The 18,533-nt window shown below is 37.3% G+C and overlaps 1 protein-coding gene across 1 annotated transcript in view; it reads right to left on the bottom strand.

Moving 5' to 3' along the window:
• Positions 1–17,837: 17,837 nt before the first annotated feature.
• RNFT2 (ring finger protein, transmembrane 2) overlaps positions 17,838–18,533 on the bottom strand; it is a 259,024-nt gene continuing 258,328 nt past the window's right edge. Inside the window, exon 10 of the mRNA XM_053701690.1 lies at positions 17,838–18,519. Coding sequence (XP_053557665.1) covers positions 18,385–18,519 — 135 coding nt within the window. The 3' untranslated portion in view covers positions 17,838–18,384. The remainder of the gene's footprint in view (positions 18,520–18,533) is intronic.

Genomic DNA, 18,533 nt, shown 5'->3' on the forward strand with positions numbered 1-18,533 from the left:
TTCTCGTCTGCAGTGGAGTGTTCAAATTGGGGATGAGTTAATCCTTAACACTCATAACTGCAGGATTTTTATTCAATATATTTAAATTTATCTCTATATCCCTTATTGGCCTAAGGATCTAATTATTCTATAAGCCTGGAATTTTTAATCCCTTTTACTTCTCTCCCAGAAAAACAGCGCAGACTGTGAAAAAAAAGAAGGACTCCAATAGTGCAATATTGTATGAAATAAGCACTCTTTATTTACAACAGACAAGCCAAATACTCACAATATCTGGCGTGGTTAAAATCACATAAAGGTATCTTTTAAAATAACAGCTGATCTTGAGCAATCCTGTGGTCTGTACACGCTTAGGAAGTGAACAGCGATGTACCCGGTCGGCGTGTGACGTCACCACCCGACAACAGCTGATTCTGTTTAGCACTCCGTCTGCATCCACTGACTCACAGTGCTCTCTGAATCTCTGAATCTCGGCCTCAACGCGTTTCTCGCCCCCTGCTGGGCGCTTTTTCAAGAGGAATAATTACAACTCCTTTGCTGCTCTATTTATACATAGTCTGCTAGCGCCATCTAGCTTTCATGAGCAGAATGACCAGTGGAATATAACTAATATTTCTATATACATAATACACAAATGACTATCTTTTTTCAATTCCATAGAAACAATTGATAACATATATGACATCATTTCACCTCAAATGGTTATTATTATAAAACATATATTATTTGAAAATAATTAATTCTATATAAATTACCTTCTATTTAACTAAAAACACTATTTAAAATATATTAAAATAAAATAAACTAACTACATACAATACCACATATAATAAAATTTCATAAAATTCCAATACTTCTAAAAATCTAAATTCATACACCAATTCATATTAATTGCTAAATTACAACACCTTCTAGTCCTCAATCAGATTGTTAATAAAATTGTTTATAAAACTACGTAATAAAAGCTGCCACATCTAAATCAACATTTAGACCATTAGGCGCGAGAGTCCCCAGTTTATAAATCCAAAATGTCTCTCTGCGCCTAAGGTCCAAAAGTCTATTACCACCCCTGGGATTGGGTTTAACCACTTCAATACCTTTCACAGTCAAGCATTTTGGATCACATGCATGGCTTTGAGAGTAGTGAATTGGTACACTATGTTTCAATATTGGTTTTTTTATATTGTAAACATGTTCACTATATCTTTTTGATAGGCATCTCTTCGTGCGACCTACATACTTCAGCCCACAACTGCACTCTAATAAATAGACTACATAAATACTCTTGCAGGTAATAAATTGTTTAACCCTAAACTCTTGTCCTGTTACTGATCTAAACATAGATCTCTCTTTATCAATGCATTTGCACATGGGACATCTTGCTTTATGGCATCCATATGTGCCCTTCAAACTCAAAAAATTATCATTAATATTACATTGTATTGGTTTACTCTCTTTTAACTTACTAGGGGCAAGTAAGTTCTTTAAACTAGTATTCTTCCTATACACTACCGTCGGATTTATATCTAAACTTTCTCTCAATAGGGGGTCCCCCTTCAGTATGGGCCAATATTTATGTAATATTTTCTTCACATTCATGATACCCTCACCATATGTGGTGATAAATTTGACAGACTGTTTTTCTTGTTCGCAAGATATTTCTTTTTGTTTGCTTAATAATGTTTCCCTATCTAAATTCTCAACTTCATCCATAATATATGTAATATGTTCACCATTATGTGCTTTACAAATTAATTTTTCTTTTAAAACCTCAGCTTCAGTATGGTAGTCACTTATTCTAGAACAATTCCTTTTTAGCCTTATAAATTGACTCTTGGGAATATTTTTAACCCATTTTTTGTAATGGCCACTAGTGGCATGCAATAGACTATTACTGTCCACTGATTTTCTATAATTCTTAGTATAAATTTTATTGTCCTCTACAAACACCAATAGATCCAAGAATTCAATCATTTGGTTTTGAATATTACCAACAAATTTTACATTGAACTCATTGGTGTTTAAAAAGTCAATAAAATTAGCTGCCTCAATCTCTGATCCCTCCCAAATTATAAAGACATCATCGATAAAACGCTTATAAAATATTAAATTATGTTTAAAAGGGCCATCTCTCCAAATAAATTCATCCTCAAATAAACCCATAAATAAATTAGCATACGATGGGGCAAATTTCGTCCCCATCGCAGTGCCGCATATTTGATGGTAAAAATCCTTTTCAAATTGAAAATAGTTGTGTTCTAAGACAAATTTCATACAATGTTCTAAAAACTTAATTTGATTGGCTGGAAAAATTCTTTTTTTCTTTAAAAAATATGAACTAGCTTTTATTCCAATTGAATGTTGTATTATGGTGTACAATGAGGTTACATCACAAGTGATGAATCTCATGTCACTATTCCAATTAACCTTCTTAAGTTCCTGTATTAAATGTACACCATCTCTAAGATAAGAACTGAGTTGAGTAACAAGTGGATTCAGAAAGTAATCAATATAACTCGATAGATTGGCCGTTAATGAATCTATCCCAGATACAATCGGTCTCCCTGGAGGATTGGAGACCGATTTGTGTATCTTGGGAAGATGATTTATAAACAATTTTATTAACAATCTGATTGAGGACTAGAAGGTGTTGTAATTTAGCAATTAATATGAATTGGTGTATGAATTTAAATTTTTAGAAGTATTGGAATTTTATGAAATTTTATTATATGTGGTATTGTATGTAGTTAGTTTATTTTATTTTAATATATTTTAAATAGTGTTTTTAGTTAAATAGAAGGTAATTTATATAGAATTAATTATTTTTAAATAATATATGTTTTATAATAATAACCATTTGAGGTGAAATGATGTCATATATGTTATCAATTGTTTCTATGGAATTGAAAAAAGATAGTCATTTGTGTATTATGTATATAGAAATATTAGTTATATTCCAATGGTCATTCTGCTCATGAAAGCTAGATGGCGCTAGCAGACTATGTATAAATAGAGCAGCAAAGGAGTTGTAATTATTCCTCTTGAAAAAGCGCCCAGCAGGGGGCGAGAAACGCGTTGAGGCCGAGATTCAGATATTCAGAGAGCACTGTGAGTCAGTGGATGCAGACGGAGTGCTAAACAGAATCAGCTGTTGTCGGGTGGTGACGTCACACGCCGACCGGGTACATCGCTGTTCACTTCCTAAGCGTGTACAGACCACAGGATTGCTCAAGATCAGCTGTTATTTTAAAAGATACCTTTATGTGATTTTAACCACGCCAGATATTGTGAGTATTTGGCTTGTCTGTTGTAAATAAAGAGTGCTTATTTCATACAATATTGCACTATTGGAGTCCTTCTTTTTTTTCACAGTCTGCGCTGTTTTTCTGGGAGAGAAGTGTTTGGTGATTAAGCTGCAAGACAAGCAGTGTGTTTGAAATAGCTGCAGCTGGGTCTGAAAGGAATATCCTTGGAACAACTACAATCAACAGTAAGACTGAGTCCACATTTGGATTTATACTCAACTATTGGTTCTCATTTATAAGACTTTATTCTAGTTTGTTTTTTTTATTCTTTTTATTATTTCTTAATTAATATACTTATTTTCATATATATATATATTTATTTTTTATTTCTTTAGGCATAATACTGTTTATCTTGAAATAGAATATTTATTCAAATTTTGCATATATATTTTATAACTATTTATCTTTAATTTTTGCTGGGATAGTATTGCGCTGTATCATTTGGTGGTAGTTTCTGGAATTTTTAATGATTATCCAATAAAGGTATATATTTTATAGTGGGAATAGTGCCCCTTAAACCTCCATTCCTACTTCTCTTTCCTCATCTCTTTCATTTTTCTTAAACTATTTCCAGTACTAGGGATTCTGAACAGACTGAGCCCAAGCCTGTTTTAAAAGGCTTAGTTTGCCCACTATCGGAGAAATATATGGCTTGGGGGCCGTACATACATGCAGACTTGGAATCAGTGACAGATTTTTTGAGCTGCTTGGATTTGCTCCAAATGTGGTTTAGACGCCAGGTAGCCTTGGGAGCATCATTCTTTTGTGAGGAAGATAACCTTTGATGAAAGGAACAAAGGTGACTACCAGGCCTACCCTTAGGTTTGGACTTCTAGTCCTGAGGAAATAAAGCCCCCTTGCTTCCAGCCCCCATGGAAATAATGGAATCCAATCCAATGCCAAAAAGGGTCTTACACTTAAAAGACTAAAGAAAGCAAACGGGACTTGGATACCAAGTCAGCAGACCAAGCTTTCGACTAAAGTGCCTAACTGGACAACACAGCCAAAGCTGTGTTCTTAGTATTAATGTGAATGATCTCAACAATCGCATCACAAATAAAGGAATTTGCTGTCTTCAAATATCTAATGCGGTCTTAAATCTTCCCAAGGGAAGATTCCACCTAAACAAATTCAGTCAGAGAATCACACCAGAAAGCTGCTGCACCAGCAAAAGCGGCAATACTAACAACCAGCTGAAAAAGCAGACCCCTTGAAGAAAAACCTAAGGTATCCTTTCAGTTTTCTGTCCATAGGGTTCTTGAAAGACGTACTGTCTTCCAAGGATAATGGTGGTCTTTTTAGCTAAAGTAGATATAGTGCTATCCACCTTGGGAAAAGTACCCCAGAGTTCCAAGATGGCAAGGAAAAACATAATTTATGAAAGAACTTACCTGATAAATGAATTTCTTTCCTATTGGCAAGAGTCCATGAGCTAGTGACGTATGGGATATACAATACTACCAGGAGGGGCAAAGTTTCACAAACCTCAAAATGCCTATAAATACACCCCTCACCACACCCACAATACAGTTTAACGAATAGCCGAGTAGTGGGGTGATAAAATAAGGAGTAGAAAAGAATACAAAAAGAGGAACTGGAAATATAATATAATTTTGCTTTTATACAAAAATCATAACCACCATAAAAAGGGTGGGCCTCATGGACTCTTGCCAATATGAAAGAAATTAATTTATCAGGTAAGTTGTTACATAAATTATGTTTTCTTTCATGTAATTGGCAAGAGTCCATGAGCTAGTGACGTATGGGATAGAAATACCCAAGATGTGGAAGTCCACAGAAGAAAAAAAAAACTTAAATAAAAAGCAGTAGAATTAAACTGAGACATCTGCCTGAAGAACGTTTTCTACCAAAGACTGCTTCAGAAGAAGCAAATACATCAAAATGGTAAAAACAATAAAAGTATGCAAAGAAGACCAAATTACTGATTTGCAAATCTGATCAACCTAAGCCTCATTCTGAAAAAGCCCACAAAAAGGCGACTGAACTTAGTAGAATGAGCTGTAAAACTCTGAGGCTGAGCCTGCCCTGCCTCCAATAAACCTTGAAAAACAAAAGCTTTAATCAGGATGCCTAAGTAATGGCAGAGGCTTTCTAACCTTTTCTGGAACCAGAAAAAAACAGCAAATAGACTAGAAGTCTTCTGAAATCCTAGTAACCACAATATATAATTATAAAGATTTTACCACATCCAAAGAATGTAAAGAACTCTCAAAGAATTCTTTAGGATTAGGACACAAAGAAGGGACAATATATACTCTACTAATGTTGTTCAAATTCACAACCTTAGGAGAAAATGAAGTCCACAAAACAACTTATCTAGATGAAAAATCAGATAAGGAGAAACACAAGAGAGAGCTGATAAATCAGAAACTCTTGTAGCAGAGATATAGTCAAAAGAAACAACACTTTCCAAGAAAGTAGATAATCTTCAAACCAAATAAGACTCAAAAAAGGAAAAATTAATAAATGAATAGGCTTGATACCAACCAAAGCCTGAACAAAACAGCGAATATCAGGAAGTTAAAATTTGCAGACAAACTTATCCAAACTATCCTGAAAAACTGTAAAATCCTAGGAATTCTAAAAGAACACCAAGAGAATTTATGAAAAGAACACTATCAAATATAGGTTTTCCAAACCTGATAATACATATTCCTTGACACAGACTTATAAGCCTGCAACATAGCGATAACAACTGAGTCAGAGAAACCTCTATGACTCAACACTAATCAATTTCCATACCCCCAAATTAGTAATTTGATATCCTGATGGAAAAAATAGCCCCTAAAACAAGAGGGCTGGCCAAAGAGAAGCGGCCAATGATAGCAACTGGACATCCGAACAGGATCCACATACCAAACCTGTGAGGCTGAAGCTATCAGAAACACATGACACTGTTCCAATATGATCTTGAAAATCACCTTTGGAAGAAAAAAACAAAGGCTGAAAGATGTAGTTAGGTTGAAAAACCAAGACACTGCTAATGCATCCACCATCTCCACCTTAGGATCCCTGTACCTGAAAAGGTACCTGGGAAATTGAGAACACACATCTGTATAGAGACACCACTCTCCCAGAAGTAAAGACTGACGACTGAGATAATCCACCTCTCAAATGTCTAAAATCGTAGAAAATAGACAGGAGATTAATTCCTTCTAAGAACGTATTTAAGATAACTCTTAATTGCTAAGGAACTATCGGCTAGATTTAGAGTTCTGCGTTAGCCGTCAAAAGCAGCGTTAAGGGGTCCTAACGCTGGTTTTGGCCGGCCGCTGGTATTTAGAATCAGGCAGGAAATGGTCTAACGCTCACTTTCAAGCCACAACTTTTCCATACCGCATATCCCCTTACGCCAATTGCCTATCCTACCTTTTCAATGGGATCTTCCTAACGCAGGTATTTAGAGTCTTGGCTGAAGTGAGCGGTAGAGCCTCTACCGACAAGACTCCAGCCGCAGAAAAAAGTCAGTAGTTAAGAGCTTTCTGGGCTAACGCCGGTTTATAAAGCTCTAAACTACTGTGCTATAAAGTACACTAACACCCATAAACTACCTATGTACCCCTAAACCGAAGCCCCCCCCCACATCGCTGCCACTATAATAAATATGTTTAACCCCTAATCTGCCGACCGCACACCGCCGCCACCTACATTATCCCTATGAACCCCTAATCTGCTGCCTCTAACATCGCCGACACCTACATAATATTTATTAACCCCTAATCTGCCCCGTCCGACGTCGCCGCTACCTACCTACACTTATTAACCACTAATCTGCCGACCGGACCTCGCCGCTACTCTAATAAATGTATTAACCCCTACACCCCCCTAAGTTAAATATAATTTTAATCTAACAAAATAAATTAAATATTATTAACTAAAGTATTCCTATTTAAAGCTAAATACTTACCTGTAAAATAAACCCTAATATAGCTACAATATAACAAATAATTTATTTTACAGGCAACTTTGTATTTATTTAAACTAGGTACAATAGCTATTAAATAGTTAATAACTATTTAATAGCTACCTAGTTAAAATAAATACAAAATTACCTGTAAAATAAATCCTAACCTAAGTTACAATTAAACCTAACACTACACTATCAATAAATAAATCAATTAACTACAAGTACCTACAATTACCTACAATTAAATAAACTAAACTAAATTACAAAAAAACCCACTAAATTACAAAAAATAAAAAAAAGATTGCAAGAATTTTAAGCTAATTACACCTACTCTAAGCCCCCTAATAAAATAACAAAGCCCCCCAAAATAAAAAAATGTCCCTACCCTAATCTAAATTAAACAAGTTAACAGCTCTATTACCAGCCCTTAAAAGGGCTTTTTGCGGGGCATGTCCCAAGGAAATCAGCTTTTTTGCCTGTAAAAAAAAAACACAATACCAACCCCCAACATTACAATCCACCACCCACATACCCCACTCTAACCCAAAGCCCCCTTAAATAAACCTAACACTACCCCCCTGAAGATCTCCCTACCTTGAGTCGTGTTCAGCCGGGCACCGATGGACCAAAAGAGGACATCCGGAGTGGCAGAAGTCTTCATCCTATCCGGGCAGAAGAGGACATCCGGACCGGTAGACATCTTCATCCAAGCGGCATCTTCTATCTTCATCCATCCGGAGCGGAGCGGAGCCATCTTCTTCCAGCCGACGCGGATCCATCCTTCTTCCACGACGCCTACTCGCCGAATGAAGGTTCCTTTAAATGACGTCATCCAAGATGGCGTCCCTCGAATTCCGATTGGCTGATAGGATTCTATCAGCCAATCGGAATTAAGGTAGGACAAATCTGATTGGCTGATTGAATCAGCCAATCAGATTCAAGTTCAATTGGATTGGCTGATCCAATCAGCCAATCAGATTGAGCTTGCATTCTATTGGCTGTTCCGATGGGTGGTGGGTTGTAATGTTGGGGGGTGGTATTGTGTTTTTTTACAGGCAAAAGAGCTGATTTCCTTGGGGCATGCCCCGCAAAAAGCCCTTTTAAGGGCTGGTAATAGAGCTGTTAACTTTTTTAATTTAGATTAGGGTAGGGAAATTTTTTTATTTTGGGGGGGCTTTGTTATTTTATTAGGGGGCTTAGAGTAGGTGTAATTAGCTTAAAATTATTGTAATCTTTTTTTATTTTTTGTAATTTAGTTTAGTTTATTTAATTGTAGGTACTTGTAGTTAATTGATTTAATTTATTTATTGATAGTGTAGTGTTAGGTTTAATTGTAACTTAGGTTAGGATTTATTTTACAGGTAATTTTGTACTTATTTTAACTAGGTAGCTATTAAATAGTTAATACCTATTTAATAGCTATTGTACCTAGTTTAAATAAATACAAAGTTGCCTGTAAAATAAATATAAATCCTAAAATAGCTACAATATAATTATTCGTTATATTGTAGCTATATTAGGGTTTATTTTACAGGTAAGTATTTAGCTTTAAATAGGAATACTTTAGTTAATAATATTAAATTTATTTCGTTAGATTAAAATTATATTTAACTTAGGGGGGTGTTAGGGTTAGGGTTAGACTTAGCATTAGGGGATAATACATTTATTAGAGTAGCGGCGAGGTCCGGTCGGCAGATTAGGGGTTAATACTTGAACTTAGGTGGCGGCGATGTTAGGGAGGGCAGATTAGGGGTTAATACTATTTAATATAGAGTTTGCGAGGCGGGAGTGCAGCGGTTTAGGGGTTAATAACTTTATTAGAGTAGCGGCGAGGTTTGGGGTTAATAAGTGTAGGTAATGTAGTGGCGACGTTGGGGGGGCAGATTAGGGGTTAATAAATATAATATAGGGGTCTGCGATGTTAGGGGCAGCAGATTAGGGATACATAGGTATAATGTAGGTTGCGGCGGTGTACGGAGCGGCAGATTAGGGGTTAATAATATAATGCATGTGTCAGCAATAGCGGGGGTGGCAGATTAGGGGTTAATAAGTGTAAGATTAGGGGTGTTTAGACTCGGGGTTCATGTTAGGGTGTTAGGTGCAGACTTAGAAAGTGTTTCCCCATAGGAAACAATGGGGCTGCGTTGGGAGCTGAACGCTGCTTTTTTGCAGGTGTTTTTTTTCAGCCCAAACTGCCCCATTGTTTCCTATGGAGGAATCGTGCACGAGCACGTTTTAGCTGCTTACCGCTACCGTAAGCAACGCTGGTATTGAGGGTTGAAGTGGATACATTAGGCTCAACGCACCTTTTTTGGAGCCTAACGCAGCCCCTCAGACAACTCTAAATACCAGCGTTGTCTTAAGGGTGCGTTGGGAAAAAAAGCTGCGTTAGCTACGCGGGTCTTTACCGACAAAACTCTAAATCTAGCCGTATGAGTCCCTATTGTTGATTGACATATACCACAGTTGTGATATTTAATGTCTAAAAGCAAAAAAATGAAAAAGTTCTCAGATAAAAGAGGCCAAGCACGAAAGAGCTCTGAAAAATAGCACAGAGTTCCAAAATATCGATTGGAAACCTCGCCTCTTGAAGTTTCCAAACCCCTTGTGCTGTCAAAAGACCCTCAGACAGCTCCCCAACCTGTAAGACTTGCATCCATTAAGAATACAGTCCAGGAAGGACGAACAAAAGGAGGCCCCCTGAATAAAATGATGATAGACTAATCACCAAAACAGAGAGAGTAGAGTGTTAGGATTTAAAAATATCAACTGTGATATTTAAAAACAAACCCTGTATCATTGATTCAGTATGCAAATAAAAAAGAGATCTCAGATGAAAAACAAGCAAAGGGAACCACGCCCGATGCTGCAATTATGAAACCTAACAACTTCCATGCACATAGATACAAAAAAACGCTTCTTCAGTGCTTACACTCGGAGTTAACCAAATTAGCAGCTGATAAAAACAGTAGTTATTATTACCCAAATACAATAAATTGACCTCAAGGACCAAAGGACTGTATTAACCCTGCCAGGAAATTAATCTATGACCCTTGGGTCTAGAACAAGCGTTTGTAGTCAGGACATTCACCAACTGATCTACATCACCGAACTAAAAGTAGGGCAGAAAAAAACTCTAAACCTCCAGAAATAATGGAGATAATAGAAATCAAATAAATGATTTAGAGAGAGATAATAAGATATATTTGAAATCATAATAATAGATATAGTAAACATAATTAAATGAATACATCCAAAGTAAATAAACAGAGTTATATACTTAAGAATCTGAAAACTGCTTATGCTAACTGTTCAACAAAGGATGAGAGATAGTAATGTCAGCCACAGATAAAGCTGAGCTAAAAATATAAACAGTATGTGAATATGCTCTATTAAGGTTATATTCAAATTCTAAAGAATCCTGAAAACAAGTACCAATTTCCATAGAAATAGTAGTACAGTCCCAAGACCCGGCGTTAGCAGGCAATATAGCAGCGTTGAGCAAAATTGAGCTTCATACCGCACTCAAATACCAGTGCTGCTGTGAGCTGGTTTTACGTGCTCGTGCACGATTTCCCCATAGACATCAATGGGGAGAGCCGGCTAAAAAAAAAGCCTAACACCTGCAATAAAGGAGTGTAAAGCTCCGTAACGCAGCCTCATTGATTCCTATGGGGAAAGAAAATTTATGTTTACACCTAACATAAACCCCGAGTCTAAACACCCATAATCTGCTGCCCCCTACATTACACTTATTAACCCCTAATCTGCCGCCCCCGATATCGCCGCCACCTACATTACACTTATTAACCCCTAATCTGCAGCCCCCAATGTCGCCGCCACCTACATTACAATTATTAACCCCTAATCTGCCACCACCTACCTACACCTATTAACCACTAATCTGCCGCTCCCAATGTTGCCGCCACCTACCTACACTTATTAACCCCTAATCTGCCGCCCCCAATGTCGGCCCTACACTTATTAAACCCTAATCTGCCACCCCCAATGTCGCCGCCACCTACCTACACTTATTAACCCCTAATCTGCCGCCCACAATGTCGCCGCCACCTACATTACAATTATTAACCCCTAATCTGCCACCCCCAATGTTGCCGCCACCTACCTACACCTATTAACCACTAATCTGCCGCCCCCAATGTCGGCGCCAACTACCTACACTAATTAACCCCTAATCTGCCACCCCCAATGTCGCCGCCACCTACCTACTCTTATTAACCCCTAATCTGCCGCCCCCAATGTCGCCGCCACCTACAAGCAAATACATCAAAATGGTAAACACAATAAAAGTATGCAAAGAAGACCAAATTACTGATTTGCAAATCTGATCAACCTAAGCCTCATTCTGAAAAAGCCCCCAAAAATGAGACTGAACTTAGTAGAATGAGCAGTAAAACTCTGAGGCGGAGCCTGCCCTGCCTCCAATAAACCTTGAAAAACAAAAGCTTTAATCAGGATGCCAAAGAAATGGCAGAGGCTTCCTAACCTTTTCTGGAACCAGAAAAAAACAGCAAATAGACTAGAAGTCTTCTGAAATCCTAGTAACCTCAATATATAATTATAAAGATTTTACCACATCCAAAGAATGTAAAGAACTCTCAAAGAATTCTTTAGGATTAGGACACAAAGAAGGGACAATATATTCTCTACTAATGGTGTTCAAATTCACAACCTTAGGAGAAAAAGAAGTCCACAAAACAACTTATCTAGATGAAAAATCAGATAAGGAGACACACAAGAGAGAGCTGATAAATTAGAAACTCTTGTAGCAGAGATATAGTCAAAAGAAACAACACTTTCCAAGAAAGTAGATAATCTTCAAACCAAATAAGACTCAAAAAAGGAAAAATTAATAAATGAACAGGCTTGATACCAATCAAAGCCTGAACAAAACAGCGAATATCAGGAAGTTAAAATTTGCAGACAAACCTATCCAAACTATCCTGAAAAACTGTAAAATCCTAGGAATTCTAGGATCCTAACATTAACCCCCAAAGATTCACTTACCGGGAGAAGTCTTCATCCAAGCGGCAAGATGTCCTTAACGAAGCCGGCAGAAGTGGTCCTCCAGAGGGGCAGAAGTCTTCATCCTTCCGACGCAGAGCGACTCCATCTTCAAGACATTCAGCGCGGAGCATCCTCTTCAATCGACGTCTTTTTGCTGAATAAAGGTACCTTTAAGTGACGTCATCCAAGATGGCGTCCCTTAGATTTCGATTGGCTGATAGAATTCTATTAGACAATTGGAATTAAGGTAGAAAAAATCCTATTGGCTGATGCAATCAGCCAACAGGATTGAGCTTGCATTCTATTGGTTGTTCCAATCAGCCAATAGAATGCAAGCTCAATCCCATTGGCTGATTGGATCAGCCAATAGGATTGAAGTACCTTAATACCTTAATAGTTCCTACAGTAACAACAGAGTCAGGATCAGAATGAGACATCTCGCAAAATGTAATAGAAAAAGAAAAACAACATTAGGCAAAACAGTCAATTTTCACAATGTAACAGTTTCAGTAGAGAAAAACAAAAGCAGGCATAATAGCTTTCAAAGTTCATGAAAAAAGCGAGCAATAGAGGGAGAGGGGTAAAATAACTAAAATTTGGCGCCAAGTATGACGCATCATGCAAAAACAAGCTAAAATTTTTTAGCGCAAAACACCAGGAAATGACAACGCGCGTCACAACAAACGCAATTTCGCGCCAAAACAACTAGCGACAAAGGAAATGACGAAATGACTTCGCGTCAAAAAATGTTGCAGCAAAAATGACGCAAAAAAAATCAGCATTTTGTGCTCTCGAGCCTAGATTTGCCCGCAAAAAAAAGAAAGTCAAATTAGAAAAAGACTGAACCCCAGGTAATAAACAAACTTCCCAAACATGACTCCTATACTGAAACTGTTTAGGGAAATATACATAGACCTGACTCATGGCAAATATAAGTAGAATACATATATTTAAAACTTTATATTAATACATAAAGCGCCAAACCATAGCTGAGAGTGTCATAAATAATGAAAACATACTTACGGAAAGACACCCATCCACATATAGCAGATAGCCAAACCAGTACTGAAGAAGTATCAGCAGAGGTAATGGTACATAAGAGTATATCATCAATCTGAAAAGGGAGGTAGGAGATAAATCCCTACGACCGATAACAGAGAACCTTTGAAAAGATTTCCTGCAATGAAAACCATAAAAACAAAAGGTGACACTCCCTTCACATCTCTCTGACAAACACTGTACTCTGAGAGGAATTGGGCTTCAGAATGCTTATCATAGAAAAAATCATAGAAATCAAGCACAAACTTACTTCACCACCTCCATAGGAGGCAAAGTTTGTAAAACTGAATTGTGGGTGTGGTGAGGGGTGTATTTATAGGCATTTTGAGGTCTGAGAAACTTTGCCCCTCCTGGTAGGATTGTATATCCCATACATCACTAGCTCATGGACTCTTGCCAATTACATGAAAGAGAAAGGAGAAAGAGAGAACGGAAACCCCAGTTTATCCCATTCCTTAGATATAATATCCGAAACCAAGGATGGAACTGGAAAAACCTCAGGAGTTTATGACTTGGTTCTGAAAATTATGTCCAGCTTATGTGCTGGTTTTTCCACATTTGGCATAGGATCCTGAACCTCCAAGGTTCTTAATACTTCTTTAAGCAAATATCTCATATGTTCCATCTTAAACTGAAAAGACATATCCTCAGACTCCTTGTTTGAGCTCCCAGGCACATCCATTGAGGTCAACTCACCCTCTGAGGCAGAAGATTAATTGTTCTCATCTGGAACTTGGGAATGACTGGGTCTAGAAGTACAGAATGAAGCTGAGATTTAAAAAATTGGGTCAAATTCTGTAACCCTCCCCTGGGTTATATACACAGGCCGATGACTACCCATGGTAGAAGAGCTAGAACTATGAGCAGGATTCTGTATAACAGACGCCAAGACAAGAACTGTTTAATTGGGCAGGGGGACATAACATAACTAATTTGCATAATAGGAATTTATCAGACAGCAAAATAGAGAATATTATTACTAACCTGCACTCATCAAATCCCAGTAGATCAGCAGTTTTTTTTAAATATTCAGACCAGTCTGTCTGGTACCAACAACCATGCCATGTTTCCACTTAAATCCCCTTTTTTAACCATTTTGATGCTCGGTTTGAACTTCAGTAAGTCGTCTTCACTACGTCTAGAAGCCTAACTGTATTGAGTTGCTGCCATGTGATTGGCTGATTAGCAATTTGTGTTACCAAGCAATTGAACAGGTGTACCTAATAAAGTGTTCAATGAGTATAACCCCCTTGATGCTTCAGTATAGGGTCTCACCACCTCCAAAAGAGGAAACGGCAAATAAGCGGATATGTTGGTGCTACCGATTTCCTTACTCAACAAACTGCAAGTGAGGAAGAGGTAGAGCGCGTGTCCGGCTCACTGTCACGGCGGGGAAATCATTATTCCCATAGTGCACACACTTGCGCCAATTCCCCGCTTCAGCATAAACACCACCATTCCCTCAGCGCTCTCGATTTTGAACACACAAGACTGGAGCGCTGAGGAACCCGGAGCCGAGGGTATTGAAAAAAGGCTAGGCTCCCAACAGGGCAGAGCTCCCTTATGCCCCACAAATGAAACACTATGCACGCGGACCCTACTGAAATAAACGTTCGGGATAACATGAAAACAACACAGTGTCTCAATGATCCCACAAGGACCCCCCATAAATCAGTAGGTCAGCTTAGGAGTCTAATAAAGGTAATAGAAATAGCGCAGCATACATGGGAATAGATACTAGTCACTGAAAGCAATGTCTGGTGAATATAGGTGGGGTTGATCCACAATTTGAATCAAGCTTCAGCAAAAGCAGCCAAGGCAATAAAAGTCTTTGCACAGTTGGTGAAGTAGTCCCCTGTTATGGGATCTCCAGGATGATCCAGGAAGTCAGTGATTAAAAACACTCTGCAACACAGGTGACATAACCATGCCAGCATTTGCTTTGATGTACAATTTACAAGGAGGAAAGAAGCTATGGTGCAAGCACTGCTTGGATTCTGCTGCTGTATCAGTTTTTCTTTAGAATTCTTGGCAGATCTTCTTGTCTCTTCTGGTTTTCATTCAGCATTGAAAGGTACCTATTCAGCTGACAATTTTCTCATGTTTTGTGATTCAGACAGGGCATACAATGTTAAAAAAGTTTCCAATTTACTTCTATTTTCAAATGTGCTCCATTGCCATGATGTTCTGTGTTTAAAGGGACAGTATACTCCAGAAGTGTTATTGTTTAAAAAAAAGATAGATAATCCCTTTATTTCTCATTCCCCAGTTTTAGATAACTAACAGGGTTATATTAATATATTTTTTACCTTTGTAATTACCTTGTATCTAAGCCTCTGCAGACTGCCCCCCTATTTCAGTTCTTTTGACAGGCTTGCATTTTAGCAAATCAGTGCCCTCTCATAAGTAACTCCACGGGCGAGAGCACAATGTTATCTATATGGAACACATGAACTAAGGCCCTCTAGCTGTGAGAAACTGTCAAAATCCACTCAGATAAGAGGCAGCCTTCAAGGGCTTAGAAATTAGCATATGAGTCTACCTAGGTTTAGCTTTCAACTAAAAATACCAAGATAACAAAGTAAATTTGATGATAAAAGTGAATTGGAAAGTTGTTTAAATTGCATGCCCTATCTGAATCATGAAAGTTTAATTTTGACTAGACTGTCACTTTAAGAGATATATAAGTAGGCATCTGGAGTGCTACATGGCAGGAAATAATGCCCTTGCAAATGGAAAACATTCTTTCAAAACTGCTTCTATATAGTGCTCTAGAAATGGGCTGGCTCCTAAGCATACACCCAATACCAAGAGAATGAAGAAAATCTAATACAGTAATTGAATTAATTAGAATGTTGTTTACAATTTCATGCTCTACTTGAATCAAGAACGAAACATTTTGGGTTTAATTTCCCTTTAAATTGACAGTACTGTGCCATGTGACACCCTGTAGGTATTTTTTTTTAATTATCAGTTTTATTATCACTCATCACCATATTACGAATTTCTCCACTGTCTCTTCGGTGGTGATTGTAGTTGAGCAACCAAAGCAAAGTGTCATTTTAACATGACTATTTCTAGCATAATCTTCTGCTACCACTTTTTAAACTGTGGAGTAAGATTTATCAGAGTATCAATCATATCCATATGGAATTTAGTTGGACTTAGCTTTTTTCCAACCATGTACTTGATAACTGCACACTATTTACACAATTTTCTACAAATAGAAAGACAGTGGATGCCTGTCAATGGTATGGGGTCTTGGAGAATGTAAGATGCATTTTTAGCAAAAACTTGCAGAATTTGAAAGAAGAAACTCACGTTTTAAAATCCCACATAGAATGCTAACACTTTTTCCTGTAGCATCTTTTTTTATTTCATTTCGTCAACATAAACAGTTCAGTAGCTTTGCAGATGTTTACATGGCTTTATAAAAAAAACAACACAATAACTACTGTGCAAAGTGTTACTTCCAGAATTACTTTTTGACAATGTCATTTCAAGATGCATTAATCCCCGAGACAACTTGACTGTTTCAGAGGCACCACTAATCACCTTAAGATGCTCTGAAATTATGAGTTTGCTATATGACAATCAAGCTGCTTCACAAAATGATCTCATGTAATATGGCATGCAAGTACAAAAGACATGTACAGACAAATTGCAAAATAACACATAATAGCTTCTTCAAATACTGAACAATATATATAAGCAGTTAGAATGATTGTTTGAATAAAAAAAAAAAGATAACAAATACCAAGGGAATTTGTCTTAAAGGGACACAAAACCCACATTTTTTCTTTCATAATTCAGATAGAGCATTCAAATTTAAAGGGACAGTCTACACCAGAATTTGTATTGTTTTAAAAGATAGATAATCCCTTTATTACTCACTACCTAGTTATAATAATACACTTTTTACCTCTGTGATTATCTTGTATCTAAGCCTCTGCAAACTGCCCCCTTATTTCAGTTCTTTTGACAGACTTGCATTTTAGCCAATCAGTGCTGGCTCCTAGGAACTCCACGTGCGTGAGCACAGTGTTATCTATATGACACACATAAACTAACAACCTCTAGAGGTGAAAAACTGTCAAAATGCCCTGAGAGAAGAGGCGGCCTTAGAAATTAGCATATGAACATCCTAGGTTTAGCTTTCAGCTAAAAATACCAAGAGAACAAAGCAAAATTGGTGATAAAAGTAAATTAATAAATTGTTCAAAATTACATGCCCTATCTGAATCATGAAAGTTTATTTTGGACTAGACTGTCCCTTTAAGCATCTTTCTAATTTACTCCTATTATTAATTTTCTTTGTTCACTTGCTATCTTTATTTGAAAAAGCAGGAATGTAAGCTTATGAGCCGGCCCATTTTTGGTTCAGCACCCTGGGTAGTGCTTGCTGATTGGTGGCTACATTTAGCCAGCAATCAGCAAGCACTACCCAGGTGATGAACCAAAAATGGGCCGGCTCTTATGCTTACATTCTTGCTTTTTCAAATAAAGATAGCCAGAGAACGAAGAAAAAATGATAATAGGATTAAATTAGAAAGATGCTTAAAAGTGTATCCTCTATCTGAATCACGAAAGAAACAATTTAAGCTTAGTATCCCTTTAATGCAATTACATTAAAAAGTTACAGCAGCCTTGATTGTCTATTAGATAGGGTAGTTGTCAAATAGATAGGTATAGGCTGTATTTGTTATCCCTTAGCATTAAATGTCATTGTCAATGCATTACTGTAAAACTAATTACATGTTAGGTCTCATGCAGTATCTGGGCTGGTCATCTGTGTAGGTATATACAAAAAATTATAGCATACGTCAACATATGAGGAGCAGATAAAGGACACAATAAAGAAGATTGAAATATTTTATGAGCCCATCATCACAGTCCTTAAAAAAATAAGTATAAAGACAGGAAATTGCCATTGAAGACAAATAAAAAAGTATTTGTTGATGTTTTTCATTACAATCAGTTAAATGGTATATACCTCTGATCATCATGCAATTCTAGACTTGTGCTGAACACATATTAAATTACTAGCAGGCTGCAGCACAAGACTCAGTACACCTGGAAGTGAGCAGAAGTTGAACCGTCCTTCCACAAACGTAAAGTTTCAACAGCAACAGAGCGGCAGAGTGGGCAAGTTCTCTCTCTGTCAAACCAAAGGCACAAGCACTCCTCACAGAACACATGCTGTGGGAAAACAA

The sequence above is a fragment of the Bombina bombina genome, chromosome 2 (assembly GCF_027579735.1).
Source record: "Bombina bombina isolate aBomBom1 chromosome 2, aBomBom1.pri, whole genome shotgun sequence".
NCBI lineage: Eukaryota > Metazoa > Chordata > Amphibia > Anura > Bombinatoridae > Bombina > Bombina bombina.